Source organism: Chiloscyllium plagiosum, unplaced genomic scaffold, assembly GCF_037043375.1.
Source record: "Chiloscyllium plagiosum isolate Xiang-an unplaced genomic scaffold, Cpla_swu_hap1 HiC_scaffold_13, whole genome shotgun sequence".
Taxonomy (NCBI): Eukaryota; Metazoa; Chordata; class Chondrichthyes; order Orectolobiformes; family Hemiscylliidae; genus Chiloscyllium; species Chiloscyllium plagiosum.
This window is the reverse complement of record NW_028270151.1, coordinates 31,179,213-31,197,823: the sequence shown is the minus strand read 5'-3', so window position 1 is coordinate 31,197,823 and position 18,611 is coordinate 31,179,213. Positions and strand designations below refer to the sequence as shown.

Sequence of the window (18,611 nt, the reverse complement as noted above, 5' to 3'; positions counted from 1 at the left end):
GATAAATCCATGAAATTGGTCTGAACAATACATAGAAACATAGAAAATCAGAGCAGAGCAGGCCATTTGGTCCTTTGAGCCTGCTCTGCTATTACACATGATCATGACTGCTCACTTAACTCTGATTTCTCTCCACAGATGCTGCCAGATCTGCCTCAGCTTTTCCAGCAATTTCTGGTTTGCATCCATCTCAGTACCTTGTTCCCATTTTTTCCCTGTACCTTTTGATCCTATCAGTCCTAAGAACAATATTTAACTCATGTTTTTGAAAATGTTCAATGTTTTAGCCTCACCCACTTTCTGTGGAAGAGAACTCCACAGGCTCACTGTTCTCTCGGTGAAGAAATTTCTCCTCCATAAGTGACCTACTCTGTATCCTTAAACTGTGATCCCTAGTTTTGGACTCCCTGGTCAATGGGAACATCCTTCCTGTGTTTACCGTGTCTAGTCATGTATAACATTCATGAAGCTATATAGTTACACTGCTTTATTTGTAAGGTGAAAGTGAGGACTGCAGATGCTAGAGATTGAGTGTAGTGCTGGAAAAGCACAGCAGGTCAGGCAGCATCCAAGGAGCAAGAGAACCGACGTATCAGGAAAAGCCCTTCACCCTGATGAAGGGATTTTGCCTGAAACGTCGATTCTCTTGCTCCTCAGATGCGGTCTGACCTGCTGTGCTTTTCCAGCACCAAGCTCTTGACTGCTTTATTTCTCAGTCATCCAGCATTAAAACATCATAAAATGGGGAAAAAAGGCAATTACATTTAGCTCTTCACTTTTCTAAAAAATACTCTTTACTTACAGAAAAAATTTGACATTACCTCAACTGGATTTAAGCTATTTGATTCTGCTTCATACGGCGGCAAAGACTTACTGTTCAAGGACTCCACCAAAGAATTCATGCTGATCAAGAATCAAACTTATCAGTCCTGGTTGGGTTCTGAATATCTACAATCCTTGAATGGACTTGACTGCTCCAGTAAGTGTTGTCTTTTAAATGAAGATAGGTCAAAATCATTATGATATTTTACTGGATTGTCCTGTTACTGAATCGCAACAAATTTACCAGCAGTGAAGGTTCGTTCACTATTACCTCAACCTTCTGGTCTCCCTGCAGTCAGCGGTCACAGCAAACATGAGCTTGTAGATTGGGGTCTAGCAGAGTTTTTTAAAAGTGGGAAAATCTGGTTGTTATGCATGTGCTGGCAGTGTTCTATTTGAAGCATAATCTTTTGTGTTTGTTTTAAGAAGCAATATATTAGCCACGTGTTATTATTCACAGCTGTGTAGCACTTACTCATTGATACAAGAGTTCTCTCAGAATCTCCTAGCAAGTCTCCATTTTAGTTTGAAACTATAGAGGGCTACATTTCTTCCTTTTCGCGTGGAAATTGAAAGTCTGTTGTTGCAAGTGGTTTAACTGTAATGATATGCATCAGGTAAACAGCAAAAGATGGCACACATATTGGATGGCAATTTAAATGCCACTTTTATGGCATCTAGCAAGGCAAAGACAAATGCCTATAAATAACACATCCTACAGTTTTCTCTTCCTCCTCGTGAAGCAATTTCTAAGCCTTCTTTTGGCACTTCTGCTGAGTTTGGGAATTGCTTTGGAAATATCTGCTTAAGGAAAATTGATGTGAGGATATTTGTTTAAACCAGAGAAGTTACCAGCACAGAAGCAGGACATTTTGCTTATTAGATCTCTGCCTACTTTCTGCTTGTTTTGAAACTAATTACATGGGAACACATGAAACAGCAGGAGTGGGCCATTCAGCCTGCCTCACTATTCTATAAAATCATAGCTGATCTGGCCCAGGCCTCAGCTCCTCTTCCATGCCAGCTTCTCATAGACCTTTGAAATATTGAGGAGTTAAAGGACTCGTACCTTCTCTTTAAATAATCTCAATGATTTAGCCTCCAAAACGATCTGGTGTAGAAAATTCCTGATATTCATGACTCTGAAAGAAGAAATTCCTTTGCATTTTAGTCTTAAACAACTGTCCCCCTTATTATGTAACTGTGTCCCCTAGTTCAAGATGTCCCCACTAGTGGAAATAGAGCTTCACAGCACGAAAACAGACCTTCGGTCCAACCAGTCCATGCTGAATATAATCCCAAACTAAACTCATCCCACCTGCCTGCTCCTGGCCCAAATCCCTTCAAACCTTTCCTATTCATGTACTTAACTAAATGTCTTTAAACATTGTAAATGTGCCCACATCCAAGGTTTACAAAATTATGAGGGGCATAGATAGGGTAAATAGTCAAAGTCTTTTCCCTGGGGTCGGGGAGTCCAGAACTAGATGGCATAGATTTAGGGTGAGAGGGGAAAGATATAAAAGAGAACTAAGGGGCAACGTTTTCACACAGAGGGTGGTACGGGTATGGAATGAGCTGCCAGAGGAAGTGGTGAAGGCTGGTATAATTGTTACATTTAAAAGGCATCTGGATGGGTATATGAATAGGAAGGGTTTGGAGGGATATGGGCTGGGTGCTGGCAGGTGGGACTAGATTGGGTTGGGATATCTGGTCGGCATGGATGGGTTGGACCGAAGAGTCTCTTTCCATGCTGTACATCTCTATGACTCTAAATTCATTCCACTGGCAAACTCTGTATTAAACATTTGCCCCTTGTTCTTTTTTTAAATGTCTCTCCTCTCACCTTAAAATTGTGTCTCCGAGTCTTGAAATCCCCATCCCAGGGAAAAGGCACCTACTATTAACCTTATCTGTTCCCCTCATGATTTTATATATCTCAACCGCCGATGCTCCAGTGAAAAAGGTCCCAGTCTATCTAGCCTTTCTCTATAATTCAACCTTCTATACCTGACAATGTCCTGGTAAATCTCCTATAAACCCTCGTCAGCTTAATAATATCATTCCTGTAACTAGGCGATCAGAACTAGACACAGTACTCCAGAAGAGGCCTCACTCTAAGAGCACCTGTTCTCTTAGTATTACAGCCATTGTTTTATACCCACTCATTTTCCTAGTGACCCCTTTTCTGAGGATTTCGCAACATCTAACCTGTCAAACCCCCTCTGAACCTTGTATGTTTCAATAATATCACCCTTCAATATTCTAAACTTAAATGAATAAAGGCCTAATCTATTCAGCTATTCTTGAAAAGTTAACCCTTCATCCCAGGAATAAGCCTATTAATTTCTTTTGAACTGCCTCCAGTGCTATTTATCCTTTCTTACATTGGGGCCCTAAACGGTGCTCCAGATGTAGTCATATCAACATCCTGTACAGTTGTAAAAAGACTTCCAATGTTTAAACTCCAACCCCCAAGCAGTAAGGCCAAAATTCCACTTGCTTTAATTACTTGTTGCACCTGCATGCTAACGTTTTGTATTTCATACTCAGGAACACTCAACAGGAACACCCAGATCCTTCTCTGCTGCACTTTTTTAGAGTCTCTCTCCATTTAAACAATAGTTTGCCTTTTGATTCTTCGAATAAAGTGCATCACCTCACACATTCCTACATTAAACCCCATCTATCAAATTTTGCTCACTCACTCAACCTATCTATATCCCCAGGCAAATTCCTTATACCGTATCCTCATCACAACAAATCCTTCCATCTAATTCTGTATTATTAGTAAATTTGAACACATTATACTCTGCCCCATCCTTTGAGTCATCAATGTAAATATTAAATAATTTAGATTCTAGGAATGAGGTACCTTGTGGCAGTCCACCAAAAAGACACATTCATCCCTACACACTATTTGCTGTGTGTTAACTTGAGCAAATTTATCAAGCATAACTTTCGCAAAACCATGTTGACTGTTTGATTGCGTGGAGTTTTTCTAAATATTCAGCTATTTCTTCTTCAACAATAATAGACTCTAGCATTTGTTCAATATTAAGCTAACTGGCCTATTGTTTCTTGCTTTCTGCATTTCTTTCTCCTTGAACTTGAGTATCACATTGGCAGTTTTCCAATCCATTGGAACCTTCCTGGAATCCAGTGAGTTCTGCAACATTTTGACCAATGTTCCACTATCTCTGTAGCCACTTCCATTGCAACCCTTAGATGCAAGCCATCAGGTCTTGATGATTTGCTGACCCTTCCTCCCATTAGCACCTTGCTTATAGATATCTTTAAGATGTTTGCAGTACTCTCCATCATGAAGACCAATAAAAAATATTGGTTTAAATAATCTGACATTTACCTGTTTCCTGTTATTAATTATCCTGTTGAATCCTTCAAGGGTCCAACATTTACTTAAGCTACTCTTTCTTTTTATGACATAGGAGCTGTTGCTAAAATATTCCCAATCCGCTGGCCTACCAGTAGTTTGTGCCATTTTGCATTGCCTTAGTTTTTGATTGGATACTTAACTGTCTTTGTTAACCACAGGTACTTCACTCTTCTCATCGAATGCTGGAATTAAACTTTCCTGACTGGGAGGGGGGATCCAAGATGGCGGCGACCCAGTAAGACTGAGTCTATAGTGCTCCTCCCAAGACTTGGGCACAGTGGGTCACCTACCCCCTACCAAGCTCACCAAATAATTTATAAATCATTTATAATAGTTTAGTAACTGAATTAGTGGTTTAATATTACATTTAAGCTACATCTAAGCAACTTTATCCTAAGTTAAAATGACTAAAGGGAAGGGAGCCCGCAGCTCTCAGCAAGCAGCAACCCCTCCCCCACACTCTCCAGCTGCAGCAGAGGCGTCCACAGCCGCCCCGGGGGACTTACCAACAGTAGCAAGCCTTACAGAAATGATTTCCAAGCTTGACTCGAAGATCGATGCCTTTATCGTCGAATCCAGGAATCGTTGGGAGTCGCTGTCGGCCGCGCTGAAGAAGCACGACCGTGAAATTGATGAAATTCAACGCCGAGTCGGAGGGGCGGAGCTAAAGGCCGCGACCTCGGAGACAACCGCTCAATCGGCCGTGGATCAGGTCCGGACTCTCGAGCAGCGAGTCCGGACCTTGGAAAATCATATTGACGACCTCGATAATCGAGGTCGTCGAAAAAATATTCGTTTGCTGGGCCTTCCCGAGCAGGAAGAGGAAGGCCAGCTTACAGCATTCCTGGAGCAGTGGCTGCCACAACTTTTAAATCTGCAAGCTGGATCAGGCCAGGTAAGGGTGGAATGGGCCTACCGGGTAGCAATACGCGGGCCCAGCTCGAACCAGCGCCCACGCCCGGTCCTGTTCCGGCTGCAGAGCTACAGGGAGAGGCAGATACTCCTAGAAGCCTCTAGAAATCTCGGAAAAGACCCCCAAGCTATGATCTACAAAGGATCCAAGATCATGCTATTTCAGGACTTTTCCCCGGCTCTGGTTCGAAAGAGGAAGGCATTCGACGAGGCGAAGAAGCGTTTAAGGGACTTAAATGTTCAGTACTCCTTACGCTACCCAGCGATGTTACGCTTTAACCATGAAGGTTCTGTATATAACTTTGGATCACCAGAAAAGGCTAAGGAATTCTTGGACTCTCTTAGATAAACTGTAGGACATAATGGATGTTGGTCTGCCTTCCCCCCCCCGTTTTGGTTTATATCCCCTCCCTTTTTTTTTCTTACCTTATTGCTTAATATTATTATGGGGGGAGGGGAGAGGGATTTGATTTTCTCCCCCCCGCCCCCCCCTTGGAGTTGTTTTCTGTTATTATTTTATGTATATATGAGGGGTGTATGTATATGTGTGTGTATGTATATATATATATATATATATATATATATGTATGTGTATGTATATATATGTATATATAAGTTGGGGGATTTGGTTAATGTTGGTGGGGGGAGGTGGTTACCTTATTCGATTTTACCTCTGTCTTTAGGAGCGGGGTTGTTTTTCCCTTCGTTATTTTGTATTATCATATTTAATTATTATTTGTTGAACTGGTAATTTTATAGTTATATGTTTATATATGGTATTAACATTACCAAATATACCCAGGTGTTGGTAGGGGTGGGGGTGGGGTGCTCACTGTTAACTCTAGCTTTGTATTATATTTGAATTTTCCTCACTTTATTGAGGAGTGCCTGGGTCAAGGGTGGGGCATTGGTTGGGAGAGGATATGAGGGATTTTTGGAGAGGAAGTGATGCCCCCTGGGAACAAGGGGGAAAGTCTCCACTTAGATACGTTTCATATTTTTTTTATTTAGAAATAGTTTTTTACTGTATTGTTGTGGGTGTATTAAAGAGGGTTTATTTTTGTAAATTTTACATGTTCCATGCTCGGGATGTTCTGGATAGGGTTCCCCCTCCCGAGGGGTCTCGGATTGGCCCAGAGGATTATGGTTGATCAATCGGTTAAGTGGTGCACCTGGAATGTCAAAGGGAGTAATTCGCCACTTAAAAGGAAGAAAATATTATCAAATCTTAAGAAGGAAAGAGTTGATATAGCTCTCCTACAGGAGACGCATCTGTCAGATAAAGAACACTTGAAATTACGACAGGGCGGATTTGATCAGGCCTTTTTTTCTTCTTTTAGCTCAAAAAGCAGGGGAGTTGTTATTCTTGTTCGGAAGAATTTCCCTTTCAAAATCCTAAAGCAGATAAAAGACGAATCTGGACGATATATCTTGATTAAAGCTCTCATAAATGGAGAGGAATATGGGATTTTAAATTTGTACTGCCCCCCGGCACACCCCTTTAAATTTATAACAGAAGCCTTCTCAAAATTGATGGCTTTTGATGCCCGTCATATAATTATAGGGGGAGACTTTAATTGTATTATGGATCCGGAAATAGACAGGATTCCCAAGAGTACTGCAGGAGTATCTCCCAGATCTAGACAATTGATGGATCTGAACAAAGAATTAGGATTAGTAGATGTATGGAGATGTCTTCATCCACAGGGTAGAGATTTTTCTTTCTACTCTAATCCACATAAATGTCATACCAGAATTGATATGTTTTTTGCCCCCTCAATTTTTTTAAATTCCATATCATCCTGTAAAATAGGTAATATAGCAATTTCTGACCACGCTGCTGTATATATGGAAACTAAGGCGAGGAACAGTGGGACATCCCCTCGGCATTGGCGTATGGACCCCTTCTTAATGAAAGATAGTAAATTTGTAAAGTACTTCTCTCAAGAATTTAAATTAATTCAGGTACAGCTAGCAACCCGTCAATGATGTGGGAGACCATCAAAGCTTACACGCGAGGCTTGATCATCTCCTACTCAGCGACCCAGAAGAAATTAAAAGGAGAACAACAGCGTTTGCTTGAAGCCCGCTTAAAAGCGGCTGAAACAGCATACACTGATAGACCCTCTATTATTAAATTGCAAAGGATTACAGCTCTTAGGACAGCTCTAAATACTACACTTACTCAAACGGCTAAGAGGGAAATATTATTTGCAAAGCAAAGATTATATGAATATGGCGACAAACCGGGTAGATACTTAGCATTTCTTGCAAAGAAAAAAAAGGCCCCTCAGACGATTATGTCTATTAAGGAAAGTACGGGTATTTTGACTCATGATCATAAAAAGATTAATGCGACCTTTAGAAAATTCTATTCTGAGTTATATAAATCACAGGATTGTGAAGATAGGGCGAAGAGGATGCAGTCATTTTTTAAAAATTTGACTTTTCCAGACCTAACTCCGGAACAAGTATCGGTCCTAAATGCTCCTCTTACACCCCAAGAAATAGTTGATGCAATTAGGCACCTTCAAAATGGCAAGACGCCGGGCCCAGATGGCTTTCAAGCTGAATTCTATAAAGAATTTACAGAAATACTGGTTGGTCCACTTATGGACATGTATAACTATGCATATAGTCAGGGCTGTCTCCCACCTTCGCTGAAAGAGGCAAATATCTCTCTTATCCTCAAAAAAGGAAAGGACCCAGAAGATTGTACATCATACAGACCAATATCCTTGCTAAATGTAGATTTTAAAATCCTCTCTAAAACGTTAGCACTGAGATTAGAAAGGATACTGCCACATATTATAAAGGAGGATCAGACGGGGTTTATTAAGGGCCGTAGATCATCCAATAATGTTAGAAGGGCTCTGAATATGATTCAAGCTTGTCATCAGGGAAAGATACCAGGAGTAGTGGTTTCATTAGACGCGGAAAAGGCATTTGATAGGGTCGAATGGTCATATTTGTTTTACACATTGGAGAGGTTTGGTGTTGGACAGGTGTTTACCAAATGGATCTCAACATTGTATAGTGATCCCAAAGCAGTTGTGGTTACCAATGGATTAGGCTCGGATAGCTTCAGTGTGGGTAGGGGCTGCCGTCAGGGATGTCCCCTCTCGCCATTGTTATTCACGCTAATAATTGAACCACTAGCAGAAGCTATACGAGCTGATCCTAACATAGTGGCCCCAAGGATTGGTACAGGTAAACATAAAATTACCCTTTATGCAGATGATGTTCTTCTATTCCTCAGTAACCCTTTGATGTCCATACCTCGCTTAATCCAAGTTATTAATACATTTAGTGCATTCTCAGGCTATAAAATTAATTTTTCAAAATCGGAAGCTATGCCAATGGGTGGCCTTGCTGTGATACCCCGCTTAGCGGACGGTTCCCTTTTTCCCTTTCGCTGGTCCCTGGAGGGTTTCTTATATTTAGGCATTTTTATTACTCCAGTATTTGGTCAGTTGTATAAGGCTAATTTTGTGTATTTATTGGAAAGGATAAGGCAGGACCTCCAGCGATGGGGAGACCTGCCAATTTCCTGGCTGGGTAGAATAGCATTAATCAAAATGAATATCCTACCCCGTCTCCTATATCCTATGAGAATGCTTCCGGTGATGCTGCCGAGGACAGCTTTATGTAAATTATACGGCTGGCTGAGTTCCTTTATCTGGAACCATAGGCGACCCCTCATTAAGCTGAAGAAGCTACAGCTTCCACAGGCAAGGGGTGGATTGGACTTCCCAGATTTTAGGAAATATCAATTAAGTTCCCTATTAAGTTATATAGCTGATTGGGTCTTGTCTGATCCACAATCAATCTGGTTGGACATCGAGGCTTCTCAAGTAAAATACCCACTTATTAACCTTTTATTCTCAGACAAGAGGAAAATCATTACAGATCACTGTAAAAACCCTATAATACTGAATACAATCAAGGCTTGGAATATAATGCGGCAAAATGAGGGTAATTCACATAAAACATCCCCCTATGCACCGATAGTGGGAGCATGGGGATTCCAACCGGGGTTAACAGATGCCACTTTTAAACTCTGGAGAGCCAGGGGTATCTCATGTCTTGGGGATTTATTTAAAGATGGGGTCCTGATGTCTTTCGGACAGCTGCGTCAGAAATTCGGATTACCCAATGGAGACCTCTTTCGATACTTCCAAATTCGAGATTTTATACAGAAGAAGACTACGTTATTAGATAGTCTTTATAAATCCGATAGAGAATGTAGTGTCCTACGACCAGTGGGGGTATCTTCCGTCAGTAATATTTATCATTTGCTACATGATGAAGTATCGGGAGATATGGATAATCTGCTTAAAACATGGGATCAGGATCTGGGACTAGAAATCTCCACAGAAACGTGGAATGATATCTGGGAAAATGCTAGAAGAATTACTATTTGTAACAGAACCCAGGCTATCCAGCTGAAGATACTTCATAGGGCCCATATAGCACCGGTTCGATTGGCAAAATTTAAGGCAGGAGCATCTCCAATGTGTCCTAAATGTAAAATAGAGGTGGGCACTCTTGTATATTGCTTATGGACCTGTCATAAGATCCGTGGATATTGGACTAAAGTAGCAAGTACCCTGACAGAAATTTTAGGAACGGAAATAAAAGTGGACCCCGTATCTCTCCTCTTGGGCTTTTCGAACTTCCCCTCCCTGGACACGTACGGGAAGAGACTATTTTCTATTCTTTCTTTCTGTGCAAGGAAAAATATTCTGATGAACTGGGTGGCGGAGGGCCCCCCTGGACTTTCAAATTGGCACAGACTAATTATGGAATGTATTCCCCTTGACTTCCTTACAAATATGGTGCACCGAAAGACCGAATTATTTTATAAAATATGGCAGCCCTTTTTGAATTACATAAATACAGACATTTCGGCTATCCTAACAAGGGCTTTTATTTAATTGAGACTACGAACCTGGCTGGTCCGCGGCCCCTCGGGGGAGGAATCCCGCACGAATACGGGTTTTATCATATCTGATGTTAACACATCCCGAGCATGTAAGAGACTTAAATATACACCCTGGTTAGTTGTAGGTTAGATTAGTAGATAGTTGAGTTTTGTCTGTTTGTTTTTTTTTGTTGTTTTTTTTTGGGTTTTTTTTTTTGTTGTTGTTTTGTTTTGTTTTGTTTTTTTTTGTTGTCAAATCTTGGCTATTGTATATTTGAGCTAATTGTATATCAATGTTTATATCTGAGAGTTTTGTTTATTTTTGTAAACTTGTAAAAATGTTAAATTTCTAATAAAAATATCTATAAAAAAAAAACTTTCCTCACTGGAATGTAATATCTTCTTAAATATCTGCTGCTGCTCATCTACTGACCTTCTCTTTAGTCGCTTTTCCCGACCCACTTTAGACAACTCTTTTCTTTCATTCTTCTGTAATTGCGTTTGATAAAGTTGAGAACACTAGTTTTAGACTAGAGTTGTTCTCCCTCAAACTGAATTTGAAGTTCCACTGTGTTGTGATTGGTAATTCATAAAGGATCCTCAACTATGAGATCTCTTATTAATCCTACACATTGCTAGATAGCCTGTTCCCAGGTAGCTTGTGCAGCTGAGCAATGATCCCTGATGTGTTCCATAAATCTATCTTTCATCTTATCCTTGCCCTTCTGATTTGTTTGGTCAATACACAGATTAAAATCACCCATAACTATTGTAGTGCCCTTCTATACACTATTATCCCTCCATTATGATTCCAATGCTGTCATTTCAAAATGAAAATATTTTATTGAGATTGTATTAGTACAGAGAAGTAGTAACTTTGTGCTGCTTTTATTAACACAGGAATGCCCGACAATCTGCGCTGGTGTACACAGTCTAGGGCAGAATTGCTGAAATGTGGAGATATGGCTAAAGCTTTCAATAGCAAGAACCTGACACCACCAATTCAGTGTGTGTCAGGAGATGATTCCAGTGACTGCATGAAAAAGATCAAGGTATGATCTACGTCTGCACCTCCCAGTAAAATTTTAAGAAGGTTAGATTTTTCAGTTCAATGCATTATACTGGAATAAGTGATCTGTCACTGATCTCAATCCCAGATAGAAACATTTTGATAGGTGTATTTAGGCTATTTCTAAAGAACGTAAGTAAATTGCATAAATCACTGAAACAGTGAAGCTCTTTAATTCATTGTTGAAATTCTTGTGCATTACTGATAGATTTCAGTACATCATTGTTCTACCTGTCCAGCTGGAATGAAATGTGATTGGTCTCCTGACATAATCAGATTCAAACGATGGACAGGCACCTTAGAAAATAGATATTACTTAATTGCAGCAATTAATCTATGATGTAGTAAGTACATTGCCATGTCAGTACATATTAATTACTTATGCAAGAGAGTAATTGGGAAAAAGGCTATGTTAGAATCCTATTTAATGTCATTTTACTATGTCTTCTGATTTTGCCATGACACTGGCATTTCCCAGCAAAGAAAAAAGGGCTTGCCTGCTCCAAAGCCGCAAATATTGTTCATGTGTGGAAATTTTAAATCACCTGAAGTGTGCGCTGTTCCAATTACCTTATGGATTACCTCGCTTTAATTCGGCACTAGTCCATGCAATTTTTCCTTCCTGGATATGCTCAGGGCAGATGTCAGGAACCACATAAGAGCAGCTCCACTCACAAGTGCTTGTCTGGGTGCACAGCAGTAATTTAAAGATAGTAACCATGTCAGGGAGACCTGTCAATTCCAAGGTATCCCAGCAGTGAGTTATTCTATGTGTGCGAGTGATAGAATGGGTCTAGATTCAGATGAGTGGGGTATCACTGAGTAGTTATTTAATGAAGCACATTTTATAAAAAAAAGGTGAGAAATATCACTCAGGGACCTCACAGAGAGAAATCTTCCACAAAACTTGATAAAACTGACAGCCAAAAAAAACACAAGATTCACCCCATCTTACCAAATATTAAGTGTGGCTCTTTGCCCAGAATTCTCAAAAGAATCTCAATTGTACTAAAAATTACATTTGCAGCCACCTTAAACTAATTAGTCAGGCTCACAATACAGCTCATCTTCAAATATATATCATATAGAGCTCTGTTCTATGTACACACACAAAGCAATTAAACAATATCTGGATGCATTCCCTTTGGCAATGCCTTAACCAATGCCCTAACCAGTCAGCAGAATAAACTGCTGTTCCCTTTGAAATATGATTCTCTTGCACTGGCCGTGATGAATGCAAAGTGAAGTTTCAACATAATGTCACTTTGTCTCTTCAGTACAATAGACTTTTAACAGTATATTACAGAATACATTGGCATTTTCTCCTTCCTGACACTGCTAACTATGTGGGTTAGTCTGAAACTATCTTCACATGTCATGGTTCTTATCCTTAAATTTTATTTTTATTATATCATTAATGTTAGCCATTTTGATAAAGCTTTCATTAATAACAACACAGATCAGTTTATTTCTGCCTTTACAGAATAAAGACATTGATGCAGTTACATTGGATGCAGGGCAGATTTACACAGCTGGAAAGGTATATGGACTGGTGCCTGCTGCAGCTGAAAGTTATACAGGTAAGAGATAAAATATAAGAATAACTTAGAACTTGTGTGTCCAGTAGATGGCTGCAGTCAAGTGATGCATAGGTCAGAAGATTCAAACTTACTCTCATATATCTGGGACTGCTCTGTAATCTGGAAACAATAATGGGCACGAGCTGAGTGCATTTGAGTCCTCTGAAAAATGCTAAAGCACTCTACTTCCATCAGACAGACGTCACCATCTTATAGATCAGTCTTCACATACAAATTGCCTGGGATTCTTTGCTAGACCAAAATTAATGGAGATAATTTTAGATTTCTCTTTAATCATTCCTTCAATTATTCATTTCAAAAACAAACTAAGAAAATATTTTATACAAGAGCAATTCAAATCACAGAATCGCTTGATAATGAAAAATAATGTATTTTTGCATAAGCAATGACCGATAGGACACACTTTAGTTCACTGGAAATCTATTCAGTGAATAGATTGAGTCAGAACATGGCATTATTCAATAAACAGTATTTCAGGTGCAATATTAAACTTATGTTTAAAATTCCACAGAAGAAGTAATGAAATGTAAGACGTTTCAAAAAGCAATGTAGTAAAACGATCTTTCATATCCACATGGGCCTTTCTATGTTTAGGTTCTTGTTCTGATCAAATTATCACTTTGTCCTCTGTGCAGGGGTTACGGAACTCATTCCATGTAAAGATATGATTTTAAAAATGGCTAGCAGTTCATAGGCCAGCCTTTATCTCCAGGGAAGAGCAATTACTGACTTAGACTAAATTGATGTGCAGATAAAACCCAACTACCAAACTGATTGTATTCTTACTTAGAACTTGTTCAAACACTTACAAACAACCATAAATTCTGATTAAGTTCTGAGTAATATTTTAGCCTGTATTAAGATTGACCAGTTCAAGGCTACAGCATGGCACTGGTGAGAATAATATTGATCAACAACAAACTGCTTTTGCGACAGGGAAATGAGGCCACTGGCAGTGCATCAAGTGATGGCTTATTGCTTCTGACTTGGAAAATGGAATTAGTGTCATTGGGGAAAGGAAGAGAGATAGCATTCACACTATGAAGACAATCACTTGAATTGACACATATGAGTACTTAGCATTGTACTTATCAGTGCTATTTTAATCTTCAAGGACAGAAGTGCTTCTCTTTTTCAATTAGGCATGGTACTCAGTTGAATGTATTCAAAAGAGTGATGTTGTTCGAGTCTCACCTGCTCCAGAGGTGTATCATAACATCCCGTGGACAGATTGATCAAGATATCTGTTTGTGTTTCCATGCTGACAGTGTTACTTTGGATACCAGATGCATGGCCACAAATGTCAAATATTGTAATGTTTTTCAAACGTTGCAGGCAAACATTGTCATTTCTATAGTGGGGATTGTATCCTTCAATTTAAAAATAAATGAGAAATCACAATGATAGGTTCTTCTGTGGAAATATCCATTCTAAGTGTCATCATTTACCTGTAGCACCGATTCTATTTAAGTAGCATTGTTAGAATTGAACTATGTTAAAATGCATGTCACATAACAATAATTGGGAAAAACAAAATCTGATTGTAATCTATGATTTGGAGATGCCGGTGTTGGACTGAGGTGTACAAAGTTAAAAATCACACAACACCAGGTTATAGTCCAACAGGTTTAATTGGAAGCACACTAGCCTTCGGAGCGACACTCCTTCATCAGGTGATTATGATTGTAACCTAGGCATTTCACTCTCCAACAATTTCCAGATCCTTGCTAGCTGTTGGCTGTTCAGCAATAGGATGCCTTTAGTTATTTTGCAGTTTCAATTTTCTTTCTTTCAAATGAAGTGTTAGTTACCAAAACTCATCTGTAAACATTGACTTCAGTACTGATTTCATACCCATGCCGAGAATTTGAATTAGTATTTGGATTTTGAGAAACAATTATTTGAGAGTTCCCTGGCAAATAAGAACTTTGGCACATGCCACAGTTGAATGTACAGTACATGGTAATTTAAAGTAGAATAGACAACTTTGGCCTTGGGGGTGGGTAGTTAGTGATGCTTGTTTTTAGGCAATAGATAGTGAAATGTTGGTAATTCTAGGAGAAAGTGAGGACTGCAGCTGCTGGAGATCAGAGCTGAAAATTAGTTGCTGGAAATCGCAGCAGGTCAGGCAGCATCCAAGGAGCAGGAGAATCGATGTTTCGGTCATGAGCCCTTCTTCATGTCAATTCTCCTGCTCCTTGTATGCTGCCTGACCTGCTGCACTTTTCCAGCAACACATTTTCAGCTCTGTTGGTAATTCTACTCAGGTTTACTTATTGGTTGTTTACAATGAAGAAGTATTAAATAAAGATAAAGTGTCAGGAGAGGTTGGATTAGATTTTGAATTATTTTGATATATAGTTTATCCTTGATCAGAAGGTATCTCTCATTTGACAAGCTCACTTCCATATATGATTAAATTCAACTTCTAACACAGGCAAAGAAATTGATGATGTATTAGCTGTCCATTAGGCACCCTGGCTAATTTTTTTTTCATTGACTTTAAATTGACTTGCCTGCCACAACTGAAGTGCTTAATGGCCTGACCACTACTACGTACGCGCAAGCTGTTATTGAATTTTATTCCCAATGTTATATGGTCCAATACTGTGTTATTGTATTTATTTTTATTTTCTGTGCTAGATGATAATGATGGAGCATCATATTATGCTGTGGCAGTGGTAAAAAAGTCAAGTCATAACGCCTTCACCATCGATCAATTGAAAGGAAAGAAGTCATGTCATACTGGATTAGGCAGAACAGCTGGCTGGAACATTCCCGTTGGTTCCCTAATTGAGAGAGGGGAAATACAACTCAGCAAGTGTAATATTGAAAAGGGTGAGGAAGATTTATTTTGAAGTAAACATGACTGGCTTTCATCCATTGAACAAAAGACTTTTATTCATGTGTTAATTTGTGCTTTCAGGTTGCATAACCACTGTGCAGAATCGTTACAACTCAAAGTAGTGGTTCAGAATTGAATGTAGCCAACATAGCACCAGAACTAAAAAATGTATCCTATATGACTTTGGTAAATGATCTCACCTTTCCTTCTTTCCCAATCTATGGTCAGCCTCTTGACCACATCAGCCTCTCCAATGTTGTTTAGCTGGGTGAGACTGTTTTCGTCTGGTTCAATTTTCATTATCAAAACATATCAAAGAATCACTTGTAATGATTTCGTTTTCCATTTCCACACCACCTTTGGTGACATCACACAAAAACATGGTGTCAATTTTTACATGTGCCTTGATGACACCCAGCTCCATCTCGCTGCCACCTTTTTTAACCACTCCACTGTCAGTAAATTGTCAGCTGGTTATCTGATATCCACAACAAAGATAAGCAAAATCCTTTTCCAACTAAGTGTTCAGAAGACTGAAGACACTGTTTTAAGTCACTGTTTTTTGATCCCATTACAAACAGTGTTTCCCTTGCTATGATTATTTTCCTTTCCTGGCAACTATTTTTAAATCTCTGTCATATCAACTTGAAAGTCAAACTGAGCATTCAATGACTTATTTACATGGGGGGGGCAAGTTGACTCACTGGTTAGCACTACTGCCTTCCTGCACCAGGGACCTGAGCTCGATTCCACCCTTGGGTGACTGTGTCTGTGTGGAGTTTGCATATTCTTCTTGCATGGGTTTCTTCTGGGTGCTTCTATTTCCTCCCATAGTCCAAAGATGTACAAGTTAGATGGATTGACCATGCTAAATTGCCCATAGTGTCCAGGGACGTCCAGTCTAGGTAGATTAACCATGGGAAATGGAGGGATGGGGTAAGGGCATGGGTCTGGTGGGATGCTCTTTGGAGGGTTAGTGTGGACTCGATGTGCCAAATGCCCTGCTTCCATAGCTGCAGGAATTCTATGATCCTCACTAAGATCACCTATTTGTATCAACCAACATAATGAAACCTTGGCCCATCTTAGCTGTTTCTTATATTTTCATCCAAAGCCTAGTTACCTCTCTATCCAAAGCCTAGTTACCTCTCTATCTCATCAATCCAGTGCATTCCTAGCTCCCTTCCAGGTTTTTGCCTTTGTAGACTTTGGGACTTCCAAAACTTTGCTGTCCATATTCTAACTGATCAGTATTGTCCTCTCAAAGTATGAATGTTGTTTTCCCTTTGCATTGGCATTATTTCAAATTGTTCTGATGAGAGCTTGGCAAAAAGTTTCATTAAATTGTTTTTCAGCAATTTCATATTCTGTACTACCAAGTAACTTTCAGTCTGACCTCTTGAAACTTCCCAATTTCAACTGGTCCACCTAAGGAAAAGCTTCGTATCAAGAAGTGCAAGAAGACAATGTGGTATTTTTAGGTTCTAGGCCCAGACTTCTTAAAGTCTCTCCCAGAACCTCTCCACTTTGTTACTTGTCTTTCCTCTTCTAAGACGATCCTGAACTTTATGGGAAGGCAGTGCTGAATAGTTGGCAAGAGATTTCTAGATGGTAAAGGCATTGCTATGGAAAATGTACCAATTAATGATGACTACAGTTAATTGCCAAGCAAGTTGATTCTGATTGGTCAACGCATTGTCTTGGGAAATGAATCACCAAATGCCTGAAACCTGTTGAAATAGGTGCAGTGCGAACTTTTTGTTTTCTGTTTACAAAGAGCAGTATCTTGTATATTAAAATATGTAGCTTCCAGTGCACACAAGTGCATCACAATATACGTGACTTGAAACTTTCAGCTTTAAATGCATACAATATGAAAGTTGTTTTCATAGGAAATATGAAAGTTGTTTTCAAAGGAAGGAACTCAATTGCATGAAAGCTTCAAAATTGATAGGGTTGAAGTCTTTGAGTGTTGGTACTTAAAGTTGACGATGCACCAGGACCAAATGGAATGCATCCAAGGATTTAAAGGAACTAAGAGTGGAAATTGCAGCAGCATCTTTCAGACTTCCCCAGATGAACTGTCCTGATGAACTCAAGATGGAAGGCTAGGATAGAAATACTAAACCTAAAATTGCTGTTCTGGCCTAATTTGTATCCAGATGAATTCATATTTGCACATCCAGTTAAAACAAAAGTATCCAAGTATGCATATCTATGTTTTCAATTGGAGATCTTTAAGCCAGTAAGTGGTGTAACACTGCAACAAACACAGAGATGGTTTACAATTTTTCTCTCTTTCTTGGACAGCTGTTGGTGAGTTTTTTTCTGCAAGCTGTGTGCCAGGTGCAAACCAGCCAGGTTACCCATCAAGCCTTTGTGAGTTATGCATTGGAGATGTTGAAGGGAAGTCAAAGTGTGCTGCCACTACAGTGGAACGATACAGTGGCTATACAGGAGCATTCAGGTATCTATTAGACCCAGCTATTCAACGTGCTGAGCCTTTCACGACATATTTAAAGATTTATGATGGCACAATAACCTGAAGAAACTGAAGTCACCAGAGGTGTAGTTGGTTTTTAGCCCCTTTCCTTGTATATTTCTGCCAGTAGAAAACACAAATATCTTTTGCCCAGACTATATTATTTTATTTCACATTATGTCCACAGCCTGAAGGTGTAACTCACAGGAGATAATCTTTACAATGTGTTTCTCTGAAACTCCTTAACACCCTTCCAGATGTGACATTTCATGATCTTGTTAAAGGCCGAATGTAATCTATGTGGAATTTCTCATAAATTACTGAATTGTACAGTCAACCAACTCAGCTTCTTTTAAAGAAAACTGTCTTATTTAAAAAATTCAATATGTCCACAAATAATTTAGGATTATGATGTATTGACATGACAGCATTCAAATATAAAATTTGTTTTCTGAACAGCCATCTGTTTTTGAAATCACTGATTTTCTGTTCCATTGAAATTAGTTAAAATGAAATTTGTGTTGATCCCACATTAAATGGCTGCAACTACAGTTTGAGT

General features: G+C 39.4%; 1 protein-coding gene across 1 annotated transcript in view; it reads left to right on the top strand.

Annotated features, from left to right (window-relative positions):
• The window catches only part of meltf (melanotransferrin), an 88,262-nt gene that overhangs the window by 43,499 nt on the left and 26,152 nt on the right, over window positions 1–18,611 (top strand). Inside the window, exons 8-12 of the mRNA XM_043702473.2 lie at window positions 805–979; window positions 10,956–11,107; window positions 12,608–12,704; window positions 15,369–15,563; window positions 17,881–18,037. Of these exons, the coding sequence (XP_043558408.2) occupies window positions 805–979; window positions 10,956–11,107; window positions 12,608–12,704; window positions 15,369–15,563; window positions 17,881–18,037 (776 nt within the window). The remainder of the gene's footprint in view (window positions 1–804; window positions 980–10,955; window positions 11,108–12,607; window positions 12,705–15,368; window positions 15,564–17,880; window positions 18,038–18,611) is intronic.